The sequence below is a fragment of the Dissoconium aciculare genome, assembly GCF_010015565.1.
Source record: "Dissoconium aciculare CBS 342.82 unplaced genomic scaffold K489scaffold_22, whole genome shotgun sequence".
Lineage (NCBI taxonomy): Eukaryota > Fungi > Ascomycota > Dothideomycetes > Mycosphaerellales > Dissoconiaceae > Dissoconium > Dissoconium aciculare.
In genome coordinates this window covers 62,022-83,045 of record NW_022984972.1, presented here as the reverse complement: position 1 = coordinate 83,045, position 21,024 = coordinate 62,022, and the positions used below count along the sequence as shown (strand labels likewise).

The following is a 21,024-nucleotide window of genomic DNA, read 5'->3' as shown; positions in this document are numbered from 1 at the left end:
TTAGAACAGATTCAAAATATTCGGGTCCTCTGCGGTCGGCATCAGCCTGCTTCAGGATGCCACCTCGTAACTACCATTCATCACTGAGTCTTGCTCAGCGCTGATGTGGCGCAGACATGTTTGAGAAACCAAAACCAGAGATGCTAAATGAGGGATGAAATAACCTCAGCACTACATTTCTCCAACGTCATTCTGTTGCATTCGCCGAAACGCCCTCCACGCATATTTAGACGAATGCTCTCGTCATTCACACCCAACGTCGTGAAATTCTGAGCACGTTGCTTGAAACCACGTGATTACTCCTCCATCACGACGTCGCCGTCAGCTTCCGCTGCAGGCTTCTCGTCATCGTCGTTGGGTTCCGCTGACTCTTCTGCGCCATCCTTGGTCTGTTCTTCCGATTCCTTTTCTGCTCCATTTGTCTCGCCGTTGGACTTCTGCTCTGCATGGTCCACAGCTCCATTGGTCTCTGCGCCCTTCTCGCCATCAACAGTATCAATAGGCTTCGAAGCTCCATCAACCGCGGCATCGATTCGCTGGTTCCAGATCTCAAGGAGGGCAGAGCTGCGCTTCTTAAAACTGAATTCGTCGTCACGAGGAATAGAAGCCAGCTTCACGATGCCCTTGAGCACCTTGTGAATCTTGGTTTCTTTGATGATATTGACCTCCAGGTCTTGATGGCCTTCCAGTGTTGACAGATGCTTGTTCATTTCTGCCATTTCGGATTCTTCAGGCGCCTTGTCCCGGGTCAGGAACCCCTTCTGTAACCTGTGTCGCAAGTACAGGATAGTCTTCTGCCGTACTTGAAGTCTCTCGGCTTCGGTCATCTCCGACTGCGGCTCTTCCTCTTCCTCTGCCTTGGGTGCGCTGACGACCTTCTTCTTCGACTTTGGCTTCTTGGTCGACTCCTCGCCGACTGGAGTCTTAGGCGCGTTGATCTTCGTTACCTTCGGTGTCTTCTTGGGCTACGCAAGTGATACGTTAAACACTGATCAAGAAAAGTGTGACAAGAAATGATGCTTACTTTAGGAGTGTCCGCCTCGCTTCCAGCCTCGTTCTTTCGCTTCTTACTCGATTTGGGCGCTTTCGCCTCCGCAGCGTCGTCCTCGTCCTCATCAGCAGCTTTGCTCTTTCGAGCAGGCTTCTTTTTGGTTTTCTCCTTCGTCGCTTCTTGAGCTGCCGCGGATTTGGCAGCCGCTTCGGCCTCTGCTTCGGCCTCCGCGTTGGCTTTAGCAATCGCCTCGTTTTCCTCCTGCCATTGCATCAGGATATCCTTGAAATACTGAAGTTCGTGGTTCTCAGAGGCGACTTCGTAGGCATTCTGCAAGGCCTTGCTCATCTTCGACGTGGTCGTTTTGCATTCCTCCGGATCCAGGGGGGTCAAGCTCGTATTCACCATCCATTGGCTGCGTGCATCAGTCGGTCAATGCACAATCGCATAACAATATTTTTAAGATGACTCACAACTCGTTCGTGGAAAGGAACATGATCGGGAAAGTGCGCTCTTTGGCATTTTTTCCGCCTTCTTCGTAATCTGGACGAATCGTACCATCTGGTCGCGCAGTGCTGACGGGACGAGTTGCCAAAAGCGATTCTGGAAGCATCGTCTCATCACAGATCACGGACGGCCATGGTGGGTAACCTTTGAGTCTCGCCCAGAAAAACTGGCCAGGCTCACAATTCAAATGTAGAGTCGGCATTGACTTCTTTTTGTTGAGCTTCTTCGACTTATGTTCGGGCACGCCTCCGACCGACTTTCGCTTCTTGTCTTTACTGGCTGGTGTAGCGTCTGACGCCGCAACCTCCTCGGATGTGGTTGCACCGGCTTCAGCCGACTTCGATTCTGCTGCCTCCGTCTCTTCTGCGGCGCCATTCTCTCCTGCCTCGACTACTTCATCCTTGTGGCCATTGCTAGTCTTATCGTCTGAAGTTGGGGGTACTGAAGAAGACTGCGCGTAGCTTCAGTAACGATGACGTGATGACGGACAATTTGTTCCAGAGACTTACTACCTCCACCGCTGCGGGCGCGCTCGCAGACGTTTCTTCAGACATGTCGATGTTGATGTCGCGATCTTGACGGAGCAAGGAATGATGTAGGCAGAAGAGGAGCTCCGCCAGACGCGATCGACTTTTCCTGACGCGTAAGTGTTGACAATGGCAATGGCGAGATGCGCAGTCGACTGCTCGGGGGAATGGTCGCGGTCAAAGTACGCGCGTGTGATGACACGTGAACGCGTGCTGGCGATGTTGATGGTAGTGTGCGTGAAGTGGGTGGAGCAGGTAGGCAAAAGCCCAGGCCGCTGAAGCAATTAAAACCGGACGCGTGCACGGACCCTCGTTCAAAGTCTCGGAATTTCAGCCAAGAGAAAGGATTCGGAACGGCAACAGCATTTGTTTAGACGCGCATGTGGTTCTGGAAAAGATTGCTTGTATTTCGATGTACGTAGTTTGTTGCGCAAAATGCCAGTATTCAAAGATACTCTTGCGACGAGCCAGTTCGGCGACTGACGTCCTGAAGATCACCTGAGAAGAGGAGCGAGGTCCCATCAGAATTCAGGAGCCAGACCGAAGGCGCTTTCCAATCCCTCGCACGAATCTGGCCAGTTTGCAGTTGCCGTGTACCACATCGAGCTGCGATCGAATTCGAGTAAAAACTTCGGATACAGCGGTATGTCCGAATCGTGTGGAGCGAAAGTCAGCTGGCGCCATCCAGGCTACACTCTTCGTCTTGGATGAAGTCACCTCTGGTCGGCAAGATTCGAGGCTTCGTTTGACCGCCACCTGTGCCACAGATTCGATGACTTCTCGTCAGCCAGTGCTATGGCGCAGACCCTTCTTGAGAATGTTCGGTAAGTGAGTCTTTGTGGAAGTATGCGGCTGCGGCGTCAAGTGTGTCGCGCATTCGCGAAGCCTCGGAATTTCTTCTGCGCATCGTGAGCGCTGTGGCCTGCGTCGAGATATACGGGCAACACGGAGTATCCGTTCCTCAGAATGTCAGCACGCACTGATTCTGAACCACATGGCCAGCGTTGTCTTGCGCAGCTATTGGAATCTCGTGCGGACTTCATCAGTAATGCTGGCAAGCTTATCAAGCCTAATTCATCATGAGACCCCTGTCTGTCAGCGTAAGAGAAAGACGCGCGTAACGATTACATTGTGGGGATATTCAAACCATATATATCATCAGATGAGAATTATTCAAGAGGTAATCGTCGAACAAAGCGAGAGGCTAAATGAGGCTAGTTGTGCCGAGCATGTGTAGGCTATGGCTAGGAAAATATGCAGCGAGTGCCGTCGAGTGCAAAAGCTGATGGGCAGCAGGCCCAAGAAATTATGCAATTGTAAGAGCCTTGCGGTACAGGCACATCTGTACAAAAAGCTCGTTGTGGCCACGGAGTCATGCAAAATACAAGCGCGGCACGACAAGCTGTGGCCATTTGTTTCTTCCAGGCCGAAGGAAGGGGGTCTTCATCCCAGCATGCATGATATCCGTGTAAAAGCTCCTCGTTTTAGAACAACTCTTGCAGGCCGACTTTGGCTGTGATGCACGGCGATCGACAAAATGTAGACGACCATGGCAACGCATAGGCATACCAACTGCTCGGCGTACAGTGATGGGTGATAATCAGTAGAGACGACACTTAGATCGGATTCACTGGGTGAATGGTCTTGCAGTTCGAGTGTCGATCGGCCCTCGATGTACTGGCACGTCGTGTGTATCAATTCAGACCCATAACAGAGGCATTCGCGCTGTGAGTCGACGGGTCACCATCAAGACGACGACCGCATCCTTATCCTGCTGTGGTTAGGACGGGGCTTTCCAGCCATCGAGGGTCCCATCGGCAATGCACAATATTGGCGGATGAAGTGTCAACATGCAGTAGGTACACTGACGAGACTTGGCAGTGCGGAAAAGGTCCGCTGCCGATCACTTGATTTGAACCATGCCCGTGCCCTATAAGAGCCCCTGGGGGAGAATGTCAACAACTACCTAGGTACATTGATGCGCAATTGAGCGCTTCTTCTCATACCATTTGCAATCAAGCAATCTTGCAAGGATATTGGATTCAAGCATGCTATATACTTTATTGACGGAGTGATGCAGAAATAGCACGTTCCACCATATTACAAGAGCGTAGCACGTCGGCGCACACGGCATTAACGCATCTGCACCTGGACAAGAAAACCACCCGAGTAATATGAATGTGACCAGTCTTGATCCCTATGCGGGTCTGAGGACTGATGTGATCAACACTTATTCGAAGAATGAATGCTTACAAAGCCGATCAAATCGTCACTTCGTAAACAGCGCCTCCTATGGTTACATTGTGGTCCAGATATTGCTGCAGACCTCCTGATGTCGAGACGAATAATCGTGAGGCGCCATGGCTTCTCGATTTACCCCAACGAGCAGAGGTTGGGCCTGGTAAATCCAGAAGGAGCTGGATCGCACCTGTCTGCAAACACACTTCCAGCAGTTGTTTACCCACTCCATCGCAGACGTATGCCACACCTTTCTGGGGGTCCAACTCAAAATCGTCGGGGCCAATAAGGCCCGATGCAATTGTCGAGGCGTCTCCTGTATGCATGCCTGTCCTCGGATCAATCGGTATCTTGTATAAGGTGCCACGCGCCGAGTTAGTGAAGTACAAATGATCCTTCGCCACACGTATCCCGTTCACGCCGCTCGATATCTCTGAGGTCGCAGTCATTTCCTGAGTACCAAACAGAAATCCAGCCTCCCCGGTCCAGATATTGGCGCGCCAGATAGAGCCGAAAAGGCTGTCTGCCATGAGAATGATGCCCTCACGAGGCTGCAAAGTTGCCATGCCGTTCAGTAGACCTGCGCCAGGCAGCACAGCTACCTTCGTCACCTCGGGCAGATCATTGAGGCTTTTGCAGTTGCGAAAATCTACCCTCCAGACTGAACCACTTCCAGGTGTGCAGGTTTGCGTGCCGACGATGTCACAAGTCAGCACATCTACCGCAAAGACGTCCGAGATGACTTTGGTAATCCCTTGGAGCGCATTTCCATAAGCAGAGAAATCGTGGACGAAAAGAATATTGTTTGTATCTGGGTCGAATTCACGCAATATCGGCGAGGTATTCGATACTGCGAGAATGTTGCCATTCGCTCGGACTGCCAGGTTCTCTATCCATGTCAGAAGAGGGTATTGACGGACCAATCGATCGTCAATACGCTGCAATGCCGATGAGGTACCAGTACAGATTCCCGTGTACACGAAGATGAGACAAACGAGGTGATATAGTCGTGGCGTCATGCGTGTGTTCACCATCTTGAATTCGAAAGTGACGGCAATACTGACTGTCGTTTCATCTAATTGTCGGTCTGGCTGGCGCGATGGATTCTGTTCTTTAAGAAAGTACTTTAATGTATCGTTGGAGCTGTCCTTCGCGGCTTCGCTTAGCGCTGACAGGAAGCCAACCATAGTACGTGTACGCCCGGATGCCTGGATGAGCAAGCAATATTACGGTTGACCATTCCGTACATCGTACGTCACGCAGCTGTGGCACGATCGCGTTTGATGAAGCGTATAGCTCGATGTCCACGTTCTTGACCGGGTTTGGTTCCATGCCCTTCTCTCCAGCAGGACTCACAATAGATATCATCATCGCATCCGGAACATCGCACAGTACCATCCTCATTGCAGATACAACACCACGAACTGATGTCATCGTCCGAAAATGTGGATGGCTTTCCTTTCCGCAGTCGACTCAAAATCGTGGTAGGCGTAGAGGGCAGGTTCATGGTCAGGCTTTGGAAACGTGCTTCAAGTTCGCTATCCTCGTATGTTGGCGGGTCGGCTGTTTTTGAAGTTGTCTGTTGCAACATGGACGACGGGGTGCTAGGAAAAAACGTGTCTGCGTTGACGGACTGGGTATCGTCTACCTGGACAACTTCTTCGTCATCCTGCTGGTCAATGTTGTGACGTCTCTCGTAGTCCAGCTCTGCGAGCACTTTGGCCACATAGTCATCAGCATTGTGGACGTCCTCTCCCTCAGATGAGTGTCCGCTTGTGCTTTCGGGCGTGTGCTGCTCTGTCAGTGAAGGACGAGGCTCACCGGACTTCGGAAGGGCTTCTTTGGCCTCTCTAAGCAACGAGGCAATGTGCTCGGGGTCTTCTGGGTCTAAACTCCATTGCTCGCTGGGCCCGAGCTGAGCCAGGAGGTCATCAAGACACTCATCAGCTGCACCATCAACGTTCGATACTTCGGTATCATATATGCGAGGCGGACGCGTCTCGACAACAATCTCGATGCTCGAGGCGGCTGCTTCAGTGGATATGGGAGCCGCTATCTTCGTCACGGGAAGTGTGTTTCCCGACCTGAGTTGCCGCAACCTATCTGCGAGCTTGTCTTCACGCGATTGCGGCTTGGTAGACTCGTCTCTGATCAATGGCACATCTTGGCTGAGTGTAATCTGTGATGGTTTCAAAGCATTGAGCCTAGTCAGTAGATCGTGGTCGTCGCCACCCATGGCCTCGGACGGGCGTCAGCCAACAATGGAGCAACACCTCTTCCTGTGTATCTGACAGTCCAGTCCAAGGTCGCGTCACCCAACCCCGACTGGTCAACACGAATCAAACGAATACCATCAAAGGAGGTGGATAATTTACGCTAATGTGCAAATGCTGGGAAACCTCATCAATGCCTCTGCACGACTCCTTGTACCGGAACAATGTCGATGAAGCCCACCTGTTCTCATAGGGTTGGTGGTAGATTTGGGGTAGCTCAGCTAGGGTTGATTCGCTCCAAGCTCCAACAAGCCCATTTGAACCTTGATCGCATCTCCTGCAACGCGTGTGATCAATCAAGGCATATCCTCGACACAATGGCGGACATCAATGCGACCCCCGGAGAACTTAATTGGAGGCTGAGCGCACACCCGATCACCCTCGTTACATTTCTAGCGTTCCGCATATGTGAGTTTTCTTCAACTAGCCAGCGCACGAACGAATTGCTCATAATCACATCCAGCAAGCCTCCTGCCATACCTGCTTGGTCTCCTCTTCACAGATGACCTCGTCCTGGTCTTCATCATCACCATTCTCTTACTTGCGGCCGACTTTTACTACCTCAAGAACATCGCCGGCAGGCGGTTGGTGGGGTTAAGATGGTGGAACGAAGTGAACACGCAGACTGGTGATACACATTGGGTATTTGAATCCGCTCCGCAGCCGAACGAGCCTGGTGGACGCGTAGTCAATGCGACGGACAGGCGCTTCTTCTGGCTCGCCCTATACGTGCAACCCGCGCTTTGGATTGCTCTGGCAATTTGGGCGACAGTATCGCTGAAATTCCTGTGGCTGCCACTTGTTGGTATGTACTATTGCGTCGACGACCAGACCGCCACGCCCAATCAATGCAAGATGCTAATATGGACAATAGTCATTGCTTTAGTGCTGACCATTACGAATACCCTGGCCTTCTCCAGATGCGATAAATTTAGCCAGGCAAGCGGCTTGGTAGAACGAGGACTACACTCTGGATCTCTCGCCAGGAATGTTGGCGGTGCCTTACTGTCGCGCTTTTTGACTCGATCTTAGATCGTTGCGGTCGACGCGCCATTTATGGTCGACGCAAATCCATTGTACAATGCATGTTCTAATTACGATATCCCGCAATACTCCAGCTGCCCCATTTCAAGCCATACTTTGTCCAAACGCTATCGTACCTGTCTGCCCATGGGCTGCCGTGGGCCTGAATCGGAACCTGAAGTCGCCAGCAGAGACGTTGGGCGATTTCTCCTCAAGGACAAGCAGACGTGGCATTTCGTTCGCATGCGTGGCCAGCACGGTCAATTTATCTGTGACTTACTGCTCACTGCCGACCGCGGCATGCTAGTGATGGGTCTTGGTTGAGATCTGACGGGCGGAGAGTGGTCGATAAGTTGTCGCCGCCGTCAACTTGCCGCTGCTGCGTAGTCTGATGGCGCAAACTTGCGGCAATCTAGGAGCCACGACCACGTGACGAACCTCACAGGCTGTCAAGCTTGACTCTGGCTCGTGCCATTTCTGGAATTGCTTGAATGTTTCGAAGACCACCTGGGTAGCATGAGGAAGACTTGGCTCTACTCCGGGCCGGCGAATCCACTGTCCCGTCTGAGCACTATACGCATGGTTAGTCAGCAAAGTCGTTGTATAGCGAGGTTTTTTGCTTCAACATACGGTCTGGCTCCGACCCGGACAAAGTTGGCAACTGCAGCAGCTGATAGAAGTACTCAAAAAGTGCTCTGCGCAGTACTGGATCTTCTTCTGCGCTGCTCATCGGATAGTAGATTGAGTCTTGTGGCTCCCACAGTTGGACGCCATACCAGGTCAGAAACCTGCTTGATAGCATGGCTGAATATTGTTCGAGAGATGATTGATGCTGAGAGATTTTGGAAAGATTGCCTGACCCCACAAGTCTCAACATATGCTTCTCTGCCATCTTTCGGAATTCGATTCTGCGGTCAGGCAGGAACTTTAGTCTTGACGCGGCTGAGTTGAGCTTCATCATCTGCTCATCGAACGTTGAATACTGTTGTTGCGAAGGACCCATCGTGAACGTGTGTGAGATCAAAATACTTGCAGAAGAAGAGAAGAGAAGGGAAATGTGCGCGGAATGGTCATTTCAAGCATTCGCCGCCACTTTGTGTGAAAGGTACGCCGGCAAGTGAATTGCGCATCGCTTGACAGAGCACGGCTCACCGATAAGACGTTCCCCATGTGTAGATACTTGTGCTACCGCCTACCACTGGATCTTTGTTCAGCTCTTGTAGCGACTACATGCACAACCGTTGTCATCATTGCACGCATGCCCAAAGAATCATCAGCAGGCGATTGCTGCAGCTGGTTCTCTGTCACCCACGCCTTCTCTGACGTGGGTCACCCGCGCTCGAGTGGCGTGACACTGCGTGGAAGAAAGCATCGAATTCAAGTTGTACTACTCCGCACGAAAGGAGATCATTATCGTGGTGTTGCATCCGCGACAACTACTGGTCACACTGGCTGATCAGGGCACAGGTGAATGTCCCTCGTCAAGATATGGAATGGACCATTGTCACGATCCATGATAGCTGCTATTTTGTACTACAGTACATAGTGATCGTTGATCTGAAATGGATGCTGAAAGAAGTACACTGAGGCGCGCAATGCGGAGAGCGCGCCACGATGCCACGCCCGATGCCACGCCCGTCCACACTAATCTGATTAGTCTACAGCCCAAACACCTGTTTGCGACTCGAAAGAAGATAACGCGAACATAGGCAATGTTGGGTTTTATGCATATCCAGGTGCTACTAAAGCACAGTAGTCCGAGGATGCGACCATGAATATGCATACATCGAGCACATGATGATGCGCGCAGCGTACTATCGTCAACAGGAGCCGCTACGAGATCCGTCTGACTTGTAGTTCCGACACTTGTCAACCAACTGTGCCCACGTCTTGCGGGAACAATCTGGACCAAGCTGCAACGCACGGACAAAGCGGATCATCCGTTCTAACTCATGCATGAATCTGAAAATTGGAAAGCTGCAGCATCAAGACCGTCGCCCCTTCATAACGTAAAAACCCAAGCTTTGTGACAGTGCGACTCAATCACTGGTCCTTGGCAGTCCACATCACGCTGGCTGGAGCATGCGAAATCGAGCGCGATGGCGTATTGACCAACCCAGGATGGTCGCGAGTCTTCGTGAATGATAGAGACTGTGATGCGATGACGCGCCGCTGACGGAATACGAGCTGATCATCATGTTCGTCTCATTGAGAGATCGTGAAGATGGCGGGATCGTCCGGAGCAGATCGTGCCTATATTGGACAATGCATACTGTAGATCGGACCCGGCACCTCAGGTGAACGAAGTGATTGTTGCAGCTCCCCGCTCTGGAGCGCGCTTTGCACGAGATTCGCAGAGGGCCAGGAGCTCCATGCACGCTTCTAGACGGGCTGGAGAGAAGAATGTCCCCAGTCTGAGGTTTCCGCTCAAGGTAAATGAAGATGAAGGTTCATCGGAAACAAAAAATGAATGTTGCCCAAGACCTTTTGCAGCAACGGCTCGTTGTGAGCGTAGTGGTCTTCAAGATGCAGCCAATCACTGATCGACACGACAACTTCTCGACCATAGGCGGTATGAATATCTGAATGTTCGGCATGACGTTCCTCGGCATTGACCAGGCCTACATCTTGTCAGCGACTGGCATGAACAACATTTCCGGACCGGACCGATGCTTACTGGACGCAATTGTGGTTGATGACGACCTCTCCGATGATTCCGTTGACGAGCGACTGCGGCCACACTCAGCGAATGAGATGTTCACAGTTGCGTGTGGCCGTTGCGATGGGGTCGGGGGCAAGGGTTTGCTCGGCGGGTAGCCACGACATGGAGGATAAGCGCCAGGCATTTCTGATTCACTATCGTAGTGGAAGATCTCGCAAATGAGGGTGACTTGAGTTTAGCAATATGGGCTTGGGACGTTACTTAAATCTCCGGCAGGCAATGCTACAGCGTTGGTATCGGTCAAGGCCGTTTGTTTTGTTTCAACACGACCTGAATGCTCGAGGTCCAGAAAAGAACATGGCTTGCCCCACGCCCAACGTTCCCGTGCAGCTGCCTGAAACAGACCAGGACTGAATGTTCCTCCGGACAACGACCCAACGGATCATAAGCAGTGGAGCTCGACCAAACATTTGCAGGCTGAATGCTCCTTAGGATGAGTGGCCAGTGGGCCTAGTTGACCGAGCCAAAGGATGAGGTAGACAACATCCGAATTTGGTCAAGCGTCTACCAATAAACATGGACGCACGGAATGCTAATATGAGAGAAACATCTGAGCGATGGTCGAGCAATCCTGAATTCTTCGCTGCAATTGACGTAGAGGCCAGCATGCGGTGCGGTGCGGTGTTGGTACGAACAGTGTGAAGACTAGCAACTTGACGAATATCCTGCCACGCTTCGCCAACCACTGTACTGGTGTTGGTTTCCTTATCGTCTTGCGAATGCGCAATTCCAGCTGGGAAGCTGAATACACGTTGGAAAAAATTGAGACACTGGTCGTCTGGACTAAGCATTTCCAGGAACGCAAGTGCTCATCACTTTGGTGGACCTGATCATGAACCAGCCGTGACGAAGTACTAGCGTGTCAACATGGTGACATTTGACAAGCCTTAATCCCGCCGTAGAGGTTTGCATCATCCAAGTGGTGACGAGAACCACTAAATGCCGACGAGAACCATCAAATGATGGCCTTGCAGCAGCTGCCGTCACAACGGTGTTTCAAAGCTCGGCTTCCTGTCAGCTGAATGTGGCTGCCACGCGGAGCCTGACGACCTTGTACCGCGAGTATCAAAGTGGTGTTTGTTGTTGCGAAGGTCCCATTCGACCAAGATATATGTTTGATTCAAGGTGACAATCTAACGTCGGCCGAGTGGACGAATCGCGGGTTTCCGGATACGGCTTTGCTTACCGGCAGCATACCTACTGCCGGATGCAGCTCCGCATCGAGGCTTCATCGGCGATAGCAGTCATCGCGAATCTCAGTCGAGATCGCGATTTGCACATGTCAGCCTGTGAGAAAAGCTCAAATGCCGATCGTAATGACTTCGCCCAGCGATTTCGAGGTGGCAAGCCGTCAATTCGTTTACATGCTTGTTGTATTCAATGAAATCATCGAGCAAGTAGGCACAGATGGGTGCTGCTCACTCTGGAGAAGAGAAATTATCCCGGGCTTGATCACGAATCGTACAGAGTCCCGAAACTGCCGTGTCGAAAGCGTTGAGACGCGTCTGACGAGTCCACCGACACAACCACACCAAGGGCAGCGATCACCTGATTATGTTAAGAACATTCTTTCATTCGAGAATAATACTGTATGTGCGGTTGTGGCTTCAGCCGATGCATACATGGGCTATGTCTGGCGCAGTACAACGATACTGAAGGGTCGGCTAGAGCATTGATGAGAAGCTGACGGACTTTTCTTGCGTTCATGCACTTCGCCCAAAACAATCGATTGACATGTAGACCTGGGTAGTTGTCATGACGCTACCAAACATGGGCTTCGCTGATTCAGATGCTGCATCTTAGTGGTAGGCGCCCTGCTACAACGAGCTCTGTACCTGCATTCGCGGATGTCGCGGACCACATCCGGAAACACACGTGGCATGACATCTGTGGATGATGGTGATACTGAAGATCAACAGACACTGTTGGGAACTGTGGTAATGTGTACTCTCAAAAGATTGCTCGCATTCCAAGATTGTCAACAGCTCAAGCTCGTCGTGGAATCAAACATTGCTGGTGAGTATGACGACCCACGCTTGCCTGCTCCTTGTTCCTATAATCACGGTCATACTTGATTTGACGCGCAATCCTGTTGCAGCACGGTGTCATTCGTAGAGAACAATGTCGAAATGTTGTGACGGCGATGGAAAGTCACGAGCAAGAAGATTCGGTGAAGGATCAGACCCGCTCCCGGTCGTTGAAGCGGCCGAGAACTGCGTCATGTCAAAGATTTCACATACGAGAGCGAGGTTCAAAACCTGTTGAAGCGCCAAGGATGGACGTGTTCGGGTCAAACCCTTTCCTCTCTCGTGATTTGCAGTAGCTCGTTGGCAATATCAAAGATGCGAAGCTGGTCACTCCTTCTTTGTACGACCGATGTACAGTCTGAACGAAAGATTCTATGGTGATGGTCTTAAGAGACATGAAACGTCAACTTTGGTCTGGTCTTGAAGTGATAGCTAAAGCTTTCGCGTCCTTGATCACATCATCGACCCATGAAGCGCAATTGGGTGGCGGGGGGCTGATGTTCCGTTCTGTGAGTACCCTAGGATCATGGGGAGCAGGCTTGCTTTCACAAATTTGCTCCCAATCTTGTAGTGATTCTTTCTTGATCGGAAACAGAAACGACTTGCTCTTGTACGATTCCTCGCGTGAGAAGTCGAATCGCCCACGCTTTTGATAATCCATACCCATACCAACACTCCCGATGACATGATAGAATCGACCAGCATTTTGTTCAGGCATTTGAGCAGGCACCAGAGCTAAGCCTTCATGGTCCGGACCGTGCGATTGAGATGACAGGACCCGATAGACGTTGTAATGTGTTGTGTCTGAGGACATGGTATAAATCTGATTGGTCGACCCGACGGATAGGTTTGCTTGCTTGGTGGAATTGCACGTTGAATGAAGGTGAATAGTCGCGAGCTTGTCTTGCACTGGGAAAGTTGTCGAGATATCCGCTAGGCAACCACGTAGTAGTGCCGTAAACCATCTATACTCTGGGGCCACCAGCAAATTATTACAGTAGCTCCGGAACCTTTAAGCGCCTACGATACGCCAGTCTACGGCCCTCATGGTCGCGGCAGCGCAGCCTAGCCCATTTGGCCTCCGTCTTATGCAGCCAAGTGCCTAGGTAACCTTGAAGCTCACTTTTGTTCTGACGATTGCAAGTTTGTGTTTGTTACACAAAAGATTGCCTATGTTTGCCGTTAATCGATGTGTGCAGCTTTGTGTTTCACAGAATGCGGTCTGATCTGAGGGTGGCCACATAGATTCATGAATGACTGAGAAAGCTGTGTGCAAAGCCTGAGGATAACATCTCCAGCAGTCAAGTTCGAGTGATGCTCGCTTGTGAACTTAGCATCGAAAGACTTGCGCTGCGTTCTGGCGAATGAAACTGGCACTTTCGCGCTCTTTCATTCAGCGAGTATGAATTATTCTGTTCAATTCCGGCCCTGAGATCGGCCCAATGGTCTAGTGGTATGATTGTCGCTTCGGGTTCTTCCCTCTTCTCCACGAGAAGAATGATTGTGACAGGCCCCGCGTTCGAATCGCGGTTGGGCCCGATTGTTTTTGCATTTCGTCTTTGCCTTTTGCAAACGGATAGGTTTGTCTTGCCCGCAACAACCGAGAAGGCTATAAACACGAACTGGCAAATAAGTTTTTTTTTGGTACGGGTCCCCAATGATGATCAGAGGATCGTGATAATTTCCAGTCGTCGAAAGCGTTGCTCCAAGAAGCGTGCAAATTCCGCCATGGGAAAGGACATTGTAATCAAGAACAAATTTGGAAACTCCGCGGGGGTCCAAAAGTACGGCGAACGAGATCGTTCAGATTAGGAAACCTACGACGTGCTGTCTTGGTAGATACCATTGAACATCTATCACGATCTCGGCGGTAGTCATATCAGTGACGTGATTGTCATCGACACTACCCAAGTCGTGGACCGTCATGTCGGCGCGACAGCCACTTGCAGTGCCCACGAGGTGCCTGCGCTCACAGATCAAGAAGCGCATCAACTCCCATCGAAACGCCTCAACCACTGCTGTGGCACCAACGCCAACAGGAGGACCAACAGCGACAGCAACACCACCGCTATGGCGTGGAAAGGTATCCCTTACTCGCTCTGGTGCGCCATGGACTGGTAGCATGGAATGGCAGACTTCGACCTATTCTTTCAACAAATATACTACAATCCCACTTCCGGCAGCCGCTGCGAATGTGGAGAGGCTCATTGAGAACTTCATCACGCTGAAGCATGTCGGAGATCAAACACACATGGATCCACGTGCTATCAAAGCCGCTCTCGCCTTACGCAGAAAGAGTGCCACAAAGGTCTACGCCGGCTCGCCTCGGATAAAGGATTTTGGGACCCACATTCAGATGACTGTCTTTGTGTTTGACGGGGCCGAGGACGTGACCTTGAAGGAGCAACAAAAGTTCAAAAACCGGAAAAACGCCGACACGACGGATCGGAGGACATCATCCAAAACAGATTTGGACAGAATCTTGGAACCTGAGCAGCAAGCTGGTCTGCAGTCGCTGATCGCACGGATCTATGGCAAGCCAGTCGACCTGAGACTCGTCAAGTTGGCAAAGCCCCATCTCGATGCCGAAATCCTCGCAGCTTTCGTCGCGCAGAGGCTGTGCGACCGTAACAACACCCCCCGGCGAGTCATCCGTGACTCGACCTGGAAAGCACCGCTCCCCGATCCACGGGTAATCGCCGTCACGCGACAGACCAAAGCGCTCAAGCTCATTCGTGGTGGCAAGAAGTTCGCTTGGCAAGACCTGACCATGAAGGAGCTCGCCCCGACGTGCACATCGGCTATCATGAAGGAGCTCGCCGTCAGCCAGGTCAGCAGTGTACAGGTTGAGGCGGCTGGTCGTCTCACCAAGCGTCTCACGGCCAACAGATCTGCACGCAAGATGGCTCGTCGCGGTACAACGACCAAATTGCCAAGCCCGATATTGCTTGGTCATCGCAAGAAGCACTTGCAGTATGCTTTCCGAAGCGGCAAGAGACGTGTTGGACAGTATGGCATCCGTGTTTTGTTGGGTCACACTTAGCGGCTGTGTGTGTGGATGTATGTTTGGGTCCTCACGAATACTTTGCCAGGTCAGTCGTACATCTGCTCGAGATCGACAGGACGAGGACCCGTCTTTTGGTGCGACCACGTCATATGAGATGTGGCTTGATGAGCAGCAGATTACTGGTGACTGGTCACTGTACAATAGGACTATACGAGATTTTCTCGCATCGCCATCATCAGGATTTCATGTAACATCTATTTTATTGGGTTAGAGTCAGTGAGCAAGGATCTCTGAAAGAACAGCATTTCTTTTTAGTCGTTATGGCTTAATTCATGATTAGTCTCATTATTTATCGGGAGAACTGCGCCTCGCCGAGCATCATCGTCACGACGAGCGTAATGAAAACCATTGCCGATAATGGACAACTTATGCCAGGGTTGCGGAGGCTCCTCCGCCTTTCCGGCAGAGATCTTTATTTGCTCATCTTGTCGATGACTTCTCTATGTGCCTTCCGGTCTCGCTCGGCTTCGCTTAAGGGCTGAATGCTGCGCAGATCACCAATGACATCTTTCGCCTTGCCAAAGTAGACCTCCTGCAAGAGATTCCGCATTCGAGTTTCCATATCCTCAATCATCCTTCCAATATTGCCGATGTGACTCTGCTCAATCTCCGCGTCGCGTAGGCCATTGAGTGTTAGATCCTGCTGTGTCTGTCGCGTGAGATTGCCTGCCAATTCGAGACTGTCGACCGCCGCTGACTGAAGACCTAGGTCCAGGATAACCGTCGAGGTGAGCTTGTAGTGAGCATTGCGCTTCGTCGCCGCCTCCGCTACCTCCAGCACGTGGATACTGTCCCAACCTCCGCCGCCTCCGCTACTGCTCCCACCACTACCCGCTGCCGTCTTCTTGAATAACACGCAACCCGCAAATCCTTCGTCGAGAGTCCAGAGATACGCAGAGCTAACACCGCCTTCGTAGTAGAGTTCGCGATAGACGTCCACGGCTGCATTTAGGCTCTCCTCCATGCGGCGTACGCGACCTACGGGCACGATGTCGGCGGCATCTTCCGGCTCTATTGGCGGTTCGAATTCGTTTGACCAGGGACTGCGGTAGGAGCTTCCGTCGCGGTTATAGTCGCAGCAGAGGTAGTCACGGCCAGATTTGGTGCAGCGTTTGGATGTGAGCGCGACATCTACCGAGGAGAGAAGCTCTTCCTCGAGGTCGGGTTGGAGGGAGATGATGCCCTGGAGGTTTTCCTGGGTGGAGGAAGGTGGTAGTCGACGGAGTAGATCGCTGTGCGAAGGTCAGTACTGTCGCTATCCAAGCCAGGATGCCGTGAGGCCAGTAGACCCACAGCGCAGCGTCAAAGGGATCGGCCATTTTGAGTACGTCGTGGAGCGAACTTTGTGGTGTCTAGGTGAACATGCGAGATAAACCCAAAGTAATGCTTGACCAAATGCGACTTGCTGTGCACGAGTAGCTTTGCCCTGTGATGTGACGGCGGATTGATGTGGGGCAAAGCCGCGCCGAACATTGGTCGCTTGTTGTGAACGTCACTTCACTTTGATCATGCTACGGACGGATCGCTTCATCATTATCGTGATGGGGGCGATTTAGACTGCTCGACTTTATGAAACTGCAATGACCATCGTGAACAGACATCACTGAATTCGCCCGCGAGCAACTCGTGAATTGATATTATTTCACAGACCCAGAGTCAATACCAGCTGTAAATACTCCAAACTACTCGTCGCTTTCACTATCCTCGACAATTCTTTTCTTCTTCCCTTTGCTCACGACAGGGAGCTCTGCGCCGGAAGCATCAGAGCAGGAATTAGCCGAGTCAATCTCCTCTACGTCACTTAATGCGCTTCTAGCAGGAGCCACTTTTCTCTTCAGGCCCATATGCTTCCTCCGACGAGGTAGGCCGTCTTGCGAAGAGCTTGCCATCTCGATTGGGTCGCTTGATTTCGCAATGAAGCCATCAAGTTCGCTATCAGAGTCGTCTTCGTCGTTGTCCTCGCCACTCGTGTCTCGCGATCCAAGGTCGATGCCTTGCGTGCCGATGCGCATATCTGCCGGCGTCGGCTCTGGGCTTGATTCATCGCCCTCTTGGGCGGAGGAATGGTATGTCATGAGAGGCCTTGGAGACGCAGCTTTCCTTGGTCTTCCTCTAGCAGTTTGAGCATTTTCACTAGCGGCGGTCGCTTGGGCCTTCGGAGGTCTAATTGGTTTCACGGCGCTAGCTTTTGATGTAGCTTTGGATGCAGCTTTGGGTGCTGCCTTACGTGCTGCCTTGGGTGCTACCTTGGGTGCTGCTTTAGTTGCTGCTTTTGGCGCTGTCTTCTGCGCATCTATCTTGGTCGTCGGTCGTCCAGATGGAAGCTCAGTTCGTACGCCAGCTGATGAAGCTTGTGCTATGATCTTTCCATTGGTAGTTGAATCGGGATCACAGAGCCTGTAGTTGGCTGCACCAGAGCTTTCAAGTAGGCTTGAGTCCAGTATATCGTGCATGCGGTCCACTCGATCGTCATCAATGGCCTGTATGCTGAGCATCATTCTTTGGACGATGATAGCGCGACGATGCGGAATGAATTTTGTTTGACCAAGTCTGCGGAGCTGGCTCGTGGAATTAGATAGGCCTGGCACATGAATCGTGTCATCCTTGTCATTATGTAAAGTCTGGGCATATTTCTGTCGCCAGTCGTCAAGCTGAATCGAAGAGAGCAGAACGTCGCCCATGAAGGGTAAGGGTGCAGGTTCTGGCTTAGGTGATATTGGCTGCGCATTTTTCAAGGTTGATGTAGATTTGCTTAGTCGAGCCTTTGTGGTCGCTGGGACATTGCTGTTGACGTCTATGCCTTCTTCGCTATCATCATCTGAATTAAGCTTCGACGCCCGTACAAAGGTCGTTCGCACTCCATCAGGCATGTGGAACTTTTTCGGAGGACGCTTCGTCTTACCCTTTCCCCTCTTTCCCTTCTCGTTTAGATCGACAGGTTGGCTGTTCTCGACTGGAATCTCGACGGGACGCTTATCCACAGTGGGCTTCGCGTCTTTCGGCAGGATGCGCGGACTCTGTTCGTCATGGAACGTGTATCGAGATGTGTCTGCAATCGTCTTTTGAATCCAAAGATAATTGTCCTGCGACTTCGCGTAATCATTCTCTTCTTTACCTTTCATTAGCAGGAGCACAACACGGCCCAGCCGCTTGCGTCCTGTACGGCCGATTCTCTGCAGCATGCGAATTGGAGATGAAGACGAATCGTAACAAATGATGAGATCTACCGTTCCGATGTCGAGACCCTCTTCTCCAATCGACGTAGCAACCAGTGTGTTGTACTTGCCGCTTTTGAAGTCTTGTATTACGGCATTTTGTCGCTTTTGGTCCATGCCTTCAGACCCATTCGAAGCAGCTTGACCAACAAAAACGTGAGGGCGGATCATTGGTTCGTTTCGCTTGAGAACCCGGCAGATTTCCTCCGTACTATCACGATAGCTGGCGAAGATCATGATCCTTGTGGCACTTGAGGGAACATCACTGCCCTGTCGGCCTTCGCCGGCATCCAGAAAATGATTCAAAACAACTTCCCGCAAATACTCCAATTTCGGGTGTCCGATGAAATCGGGATTGCTGGTCCATGTTCGGACGGTGTTCATCATCGTGGTAAAGCTTTCCGAGTTCACGATAGCCGACGCTGTTTTGCCCTTCTCTTGTCCGGATTGCACACTTTTCTGATACTCGTGCACATTGACGTAGAATGGTTTGATTCCGTGATTTTTGAGAAGGCCGATGCCGTGAGCGAGCTTCGAAAGCTGTTGGAAAGCGGCATTGATCATGCCTTGAATCGGTTTGGGGGCTTTGCGACCCGCATCCGTGGCCATCCATTTCTTTCGCGCCATGGTGAGCCCGAAAGCGGTCAACTGCATTGGGTCGCCTTGGAAATATGCATTATGGGATTTCAGCTTGTTGACCGTATCCCGCAGCGCCTTCGTGAACAGTTCCATGATTCGGTCTTGCTCATCGCTATAATCGAAAACTTCTATGTCCGTTTGCTTCTCATGAGTGTATGGTCGGATATCTATTGATTGCTCGGTGCGTAGTTCAACACGCGCAATTCCGAGGTTGTCGAGAACCGCTTGAACGGTCTCGACTGTGGATCCAGGGGTCGCCGTAAGCGCGAGTACTCGAAAACTCGGATTGAATCGACGTACGAACGAGACCACCTCTGTGTATGCGAAGGCACCCGTGGCTTTGTGGGCTTCGTCGACGACAAGAAGTACTAGCCTCTTTGGGTCGCAGATACCAGTCTTAAGGTCGTTGATAACTGTCTGAGGAGTCATAAAGAAAACGCGGCGCTCAAGCCACTCATCAGTCCGTCTACCAGGCGCCGTCTCACCGGTCATGAGCACAGTGTCACGTCGCGGGATGCCGACAATGCCGTAGCATGCTTCCATTTGCTGAGCGATGAGTGGTTTGGTGGGCGCCATGAATACAATCTGAGCACTCGTCGTCCATCGATAGTAGTTCAGCATGACGGTCGCTGCGATGAAAGTCTTTCCCAAGCCGGTAGGAAGTGCGACAAGCGTATTATGGAACAAGCTGCGTGCCACAATGTTGAACTGATAATCGCGAACTGTGCCAAGATTGGTAGGATATACCCAGGTCTCCATCGCCTTCGTATCAAGTTTGTGATGAGTGGGTGGCTCTTCTTTCGTTTTCAAGGGCCAGGCGTGTCTTTTCTTGGCTGCCTGAGAAGCAGTGATATCCTGTGTCGCCATTTGACCGTTCAGAGTGGTCTGCTTCAAGCCCGTCTGCGGACCACGAAGTGCTACACCCGCGTTTCGAATCTGATTGTGACCAGTGATCGTACGTGATGCTATCTCTGTCACTGCTGGCTGCTCAGAGGCCGAGGATGAGAATGCACCTGGGGGTAAATCTGCAAGATCTTCAGATAGATCGACAACGGAAAAGCTCGGCGGTCTTGAAACGGGTGTGTGAAGTTGCCCATGCCGAAATCTTTGGTTTTCTTCTTCCTGGAGCCGCGCAGCCACAGAAGCATCGTTCTCGGGCTCGGCGCGAAGTACCGCGGAAGATTTTGCCTGAAGGAAGTTCTTAATTCCATTGTTGAGAGGCTTTGCGCTGTTAAGGGTATGTGCTTGTCGCAACAGTGCATTGTTCTGCGCTCTAGCCAGGACTGAGAGTGGCGCTGGTCGTTTCCAGATCGGTCCCCTAATGGCTGTTGGATCGTCATCGAGATCGTGTTGCGTTTGAGTTACGACCACGTCAGCAAAGTCACCCTGGCCTTCGTGGACATGGATCTTGTGCTTTGAGTTCTTGGCGACATCTACGCGCTCCAGCTCTCCTGGGAGGTAGTAGCTATCGTCGGATTCGACATCGCTCTCGTCCGCTGTGGGCGACGTTTTGCGCCGCTTGGAAGGTCTTGGTGAAGGGTGAAAGACGGCTTGGGAGGCCTCCAACTGAGTGGCAGCATCCAACCACGCGGTATCGTCATCGTCGATGCCAAATTCGTCACTGTGAATCATTGTGCATTTATGATTGACACATTATGGATTGGTACCCAGGCCACACAGAGGCAGCGTCTCGCCTACAAATTCGCCCAGAAGCAGCGTTTCAATCGCCACGGAAGACGCGTCCCAGAACGCGACTCACACAGGCCGGCACGTGAAGTAATAAATAGGTGTGCAT

General features: G+C 51.6%; 8 protein-coding genes and 1 non-coding gene across 9 annotated transcripts; 3 read left to right on the top strand and 6 right to left on the bottom strand.

Annotated features, from left to right (window-relative positions):
* Positions 1-66: 66 nt before the first annotated feature.
* On the bottom strand, positions 67-2,027 carry K489DRAFT_132413 (uncharacterized protein). Its single transcript, XM_033599053.1, has 3 exons — positions 1,465-2,027; positions 1,025-1,406; positions 67-965 (listed from the first exon to the last, which is right to left on the bottom strand). Exons 1-3 carry the CDS (start codon positions 1,698-1,700, stop codon positions 297-299), a joined length of 1,287 nt encoding a protein of 428 aa, XP_033455139.1. The 5' UTR covers positions 1,701-2,027; the 3' UTR covers positions 67-296.
* Positions 2,028-4,286: 2,259 nt separating this feature from the next.
* K489DRAFT_292106 (uncharacterized protein) lies at positions 4,287-5,177 on the bottom strand (the record flags this gene model as incomplete). The annotated part of the gene is made up of 1 exon (XM_033600211.1): positions 4,287-5,177. A coding segment is annotated over one exon (891 nt), but the record flags the coding sequence as incomplete, so codon positions are not given.
* A 341-nt stretch (positions 5,178-5,518) lies between these two features.
* K489DRAFT_391365 (uncharacterized protein) lies at positions 5,519-6,499 on the bottom strand (the record flags this gene model as incomplete). Its single annotated transcript, XM_033606686.1, has 1 exon — positions 5,519-6,499. One exon carries the CDS (start codon positions 6,497-6,499, stop codon positions 5,519-5,521), a length of 981 nt encoding a protein of 326 aa, XP_033455137.1.
* A 354-nt stretch (positions 6,500-6,853) lies between these two features.
* K489DRAFT_328275 (DUF846-domain-containing protein) lies at positions 6,854-7,568 on the top strand (the record flags this gene model as incomplete). The annotated part of the gene is made up of 3 exons (XM_033602046.1): positions 6,854-6,944; positions 7,000-7,341; positions 7,411-7,568. 3 exons carry the CDS (start codon positions 6,854-6,856, stop codon positions 7,566-7,568), a joined length of 591 nt encoding a protein of 196 aa, XP_033455136.1.
* A 5,143-nt stretch (positions 7,569-12,711) lies between these two features.
* On the bottom strand, positions 12,712-13,122 carry K489DRAFT_328262 (uncharacterized protein; the record flags this gene model as incomplete). The annotated part of the gene is made up of 1 exon (XM_033602044.1): positions 12,712-13,122. One exon carries the CDS (start codon positions 13,120-13,122, stop codon positions 12,712-12,714), a length of 411 nt encoding a protein of 136 aa, XP_033455135.1.
* Positions 13,123-13,744: 622 nt separating this feature from the next.
* Positions 13,745-13,846, top strand: K489DRAFT_t67. The gene has a single exon. It is a non-coding gene; the product is annotated as a tRNA-Pro (tRNA).
* A 303-nt stretch (positions 13,847-14,149) lies between these two features.
* Positions 14,150-15,829, top strand: K489DRAFT_385213 (uncharacterized protein). Its single transcript, XM_033606040.1, has one exon. The coding sequence runs from the start codon at positions 14,233-14,235 to the stop codon at positions 15,349-15,351; it is 1,119 nt and encodes a 372-aa protein (XP_033455134.1). The 5' UTR covers positions 14,150-14,232; the 3' UTR covers positions 15,352-15,829.
* On the bottom strand, positions 15,788-16,694 carry K489DRAFT_328222 (F-actin capping protein, beta subunit; the record flags this gene model as incomplete). The annotated part of the gene is made up of 2 exons (XM_033602042.1): positions 15,788-16,607; positions 16,669-16,694. The coding sequence occupies 2 exons, from the start codon at positions 16,692-16,694 to the stop codon at positions 15,788-15,790; spliced, it is 846 nt and encodes a 281-aa protein (XP_033455133.1).
* Positions 16,695-16,985: 291 nt separating this feature from the next.
* On the bottom strand, positions 16,986-20,954 carry K489DRAFT_385212 (P-loop containing nucleoside triphosphate hydrolase protein). The gene has a single exon (XM_033606039.1). The coding sequence runs from the start codon at positions 20,859-20,861 to the stop codon at positions 17,058-17,060; it is 3,804 nt and encodes a 1,267-aa protein (XP_033455132.1). The 5' UTR covers positions 20,862-20,954; the 3' UTR covers positions 16,986-17,057.
* Between the last annotated feature and the right edge of the window lie 70 nt (positions 20,955-21,024).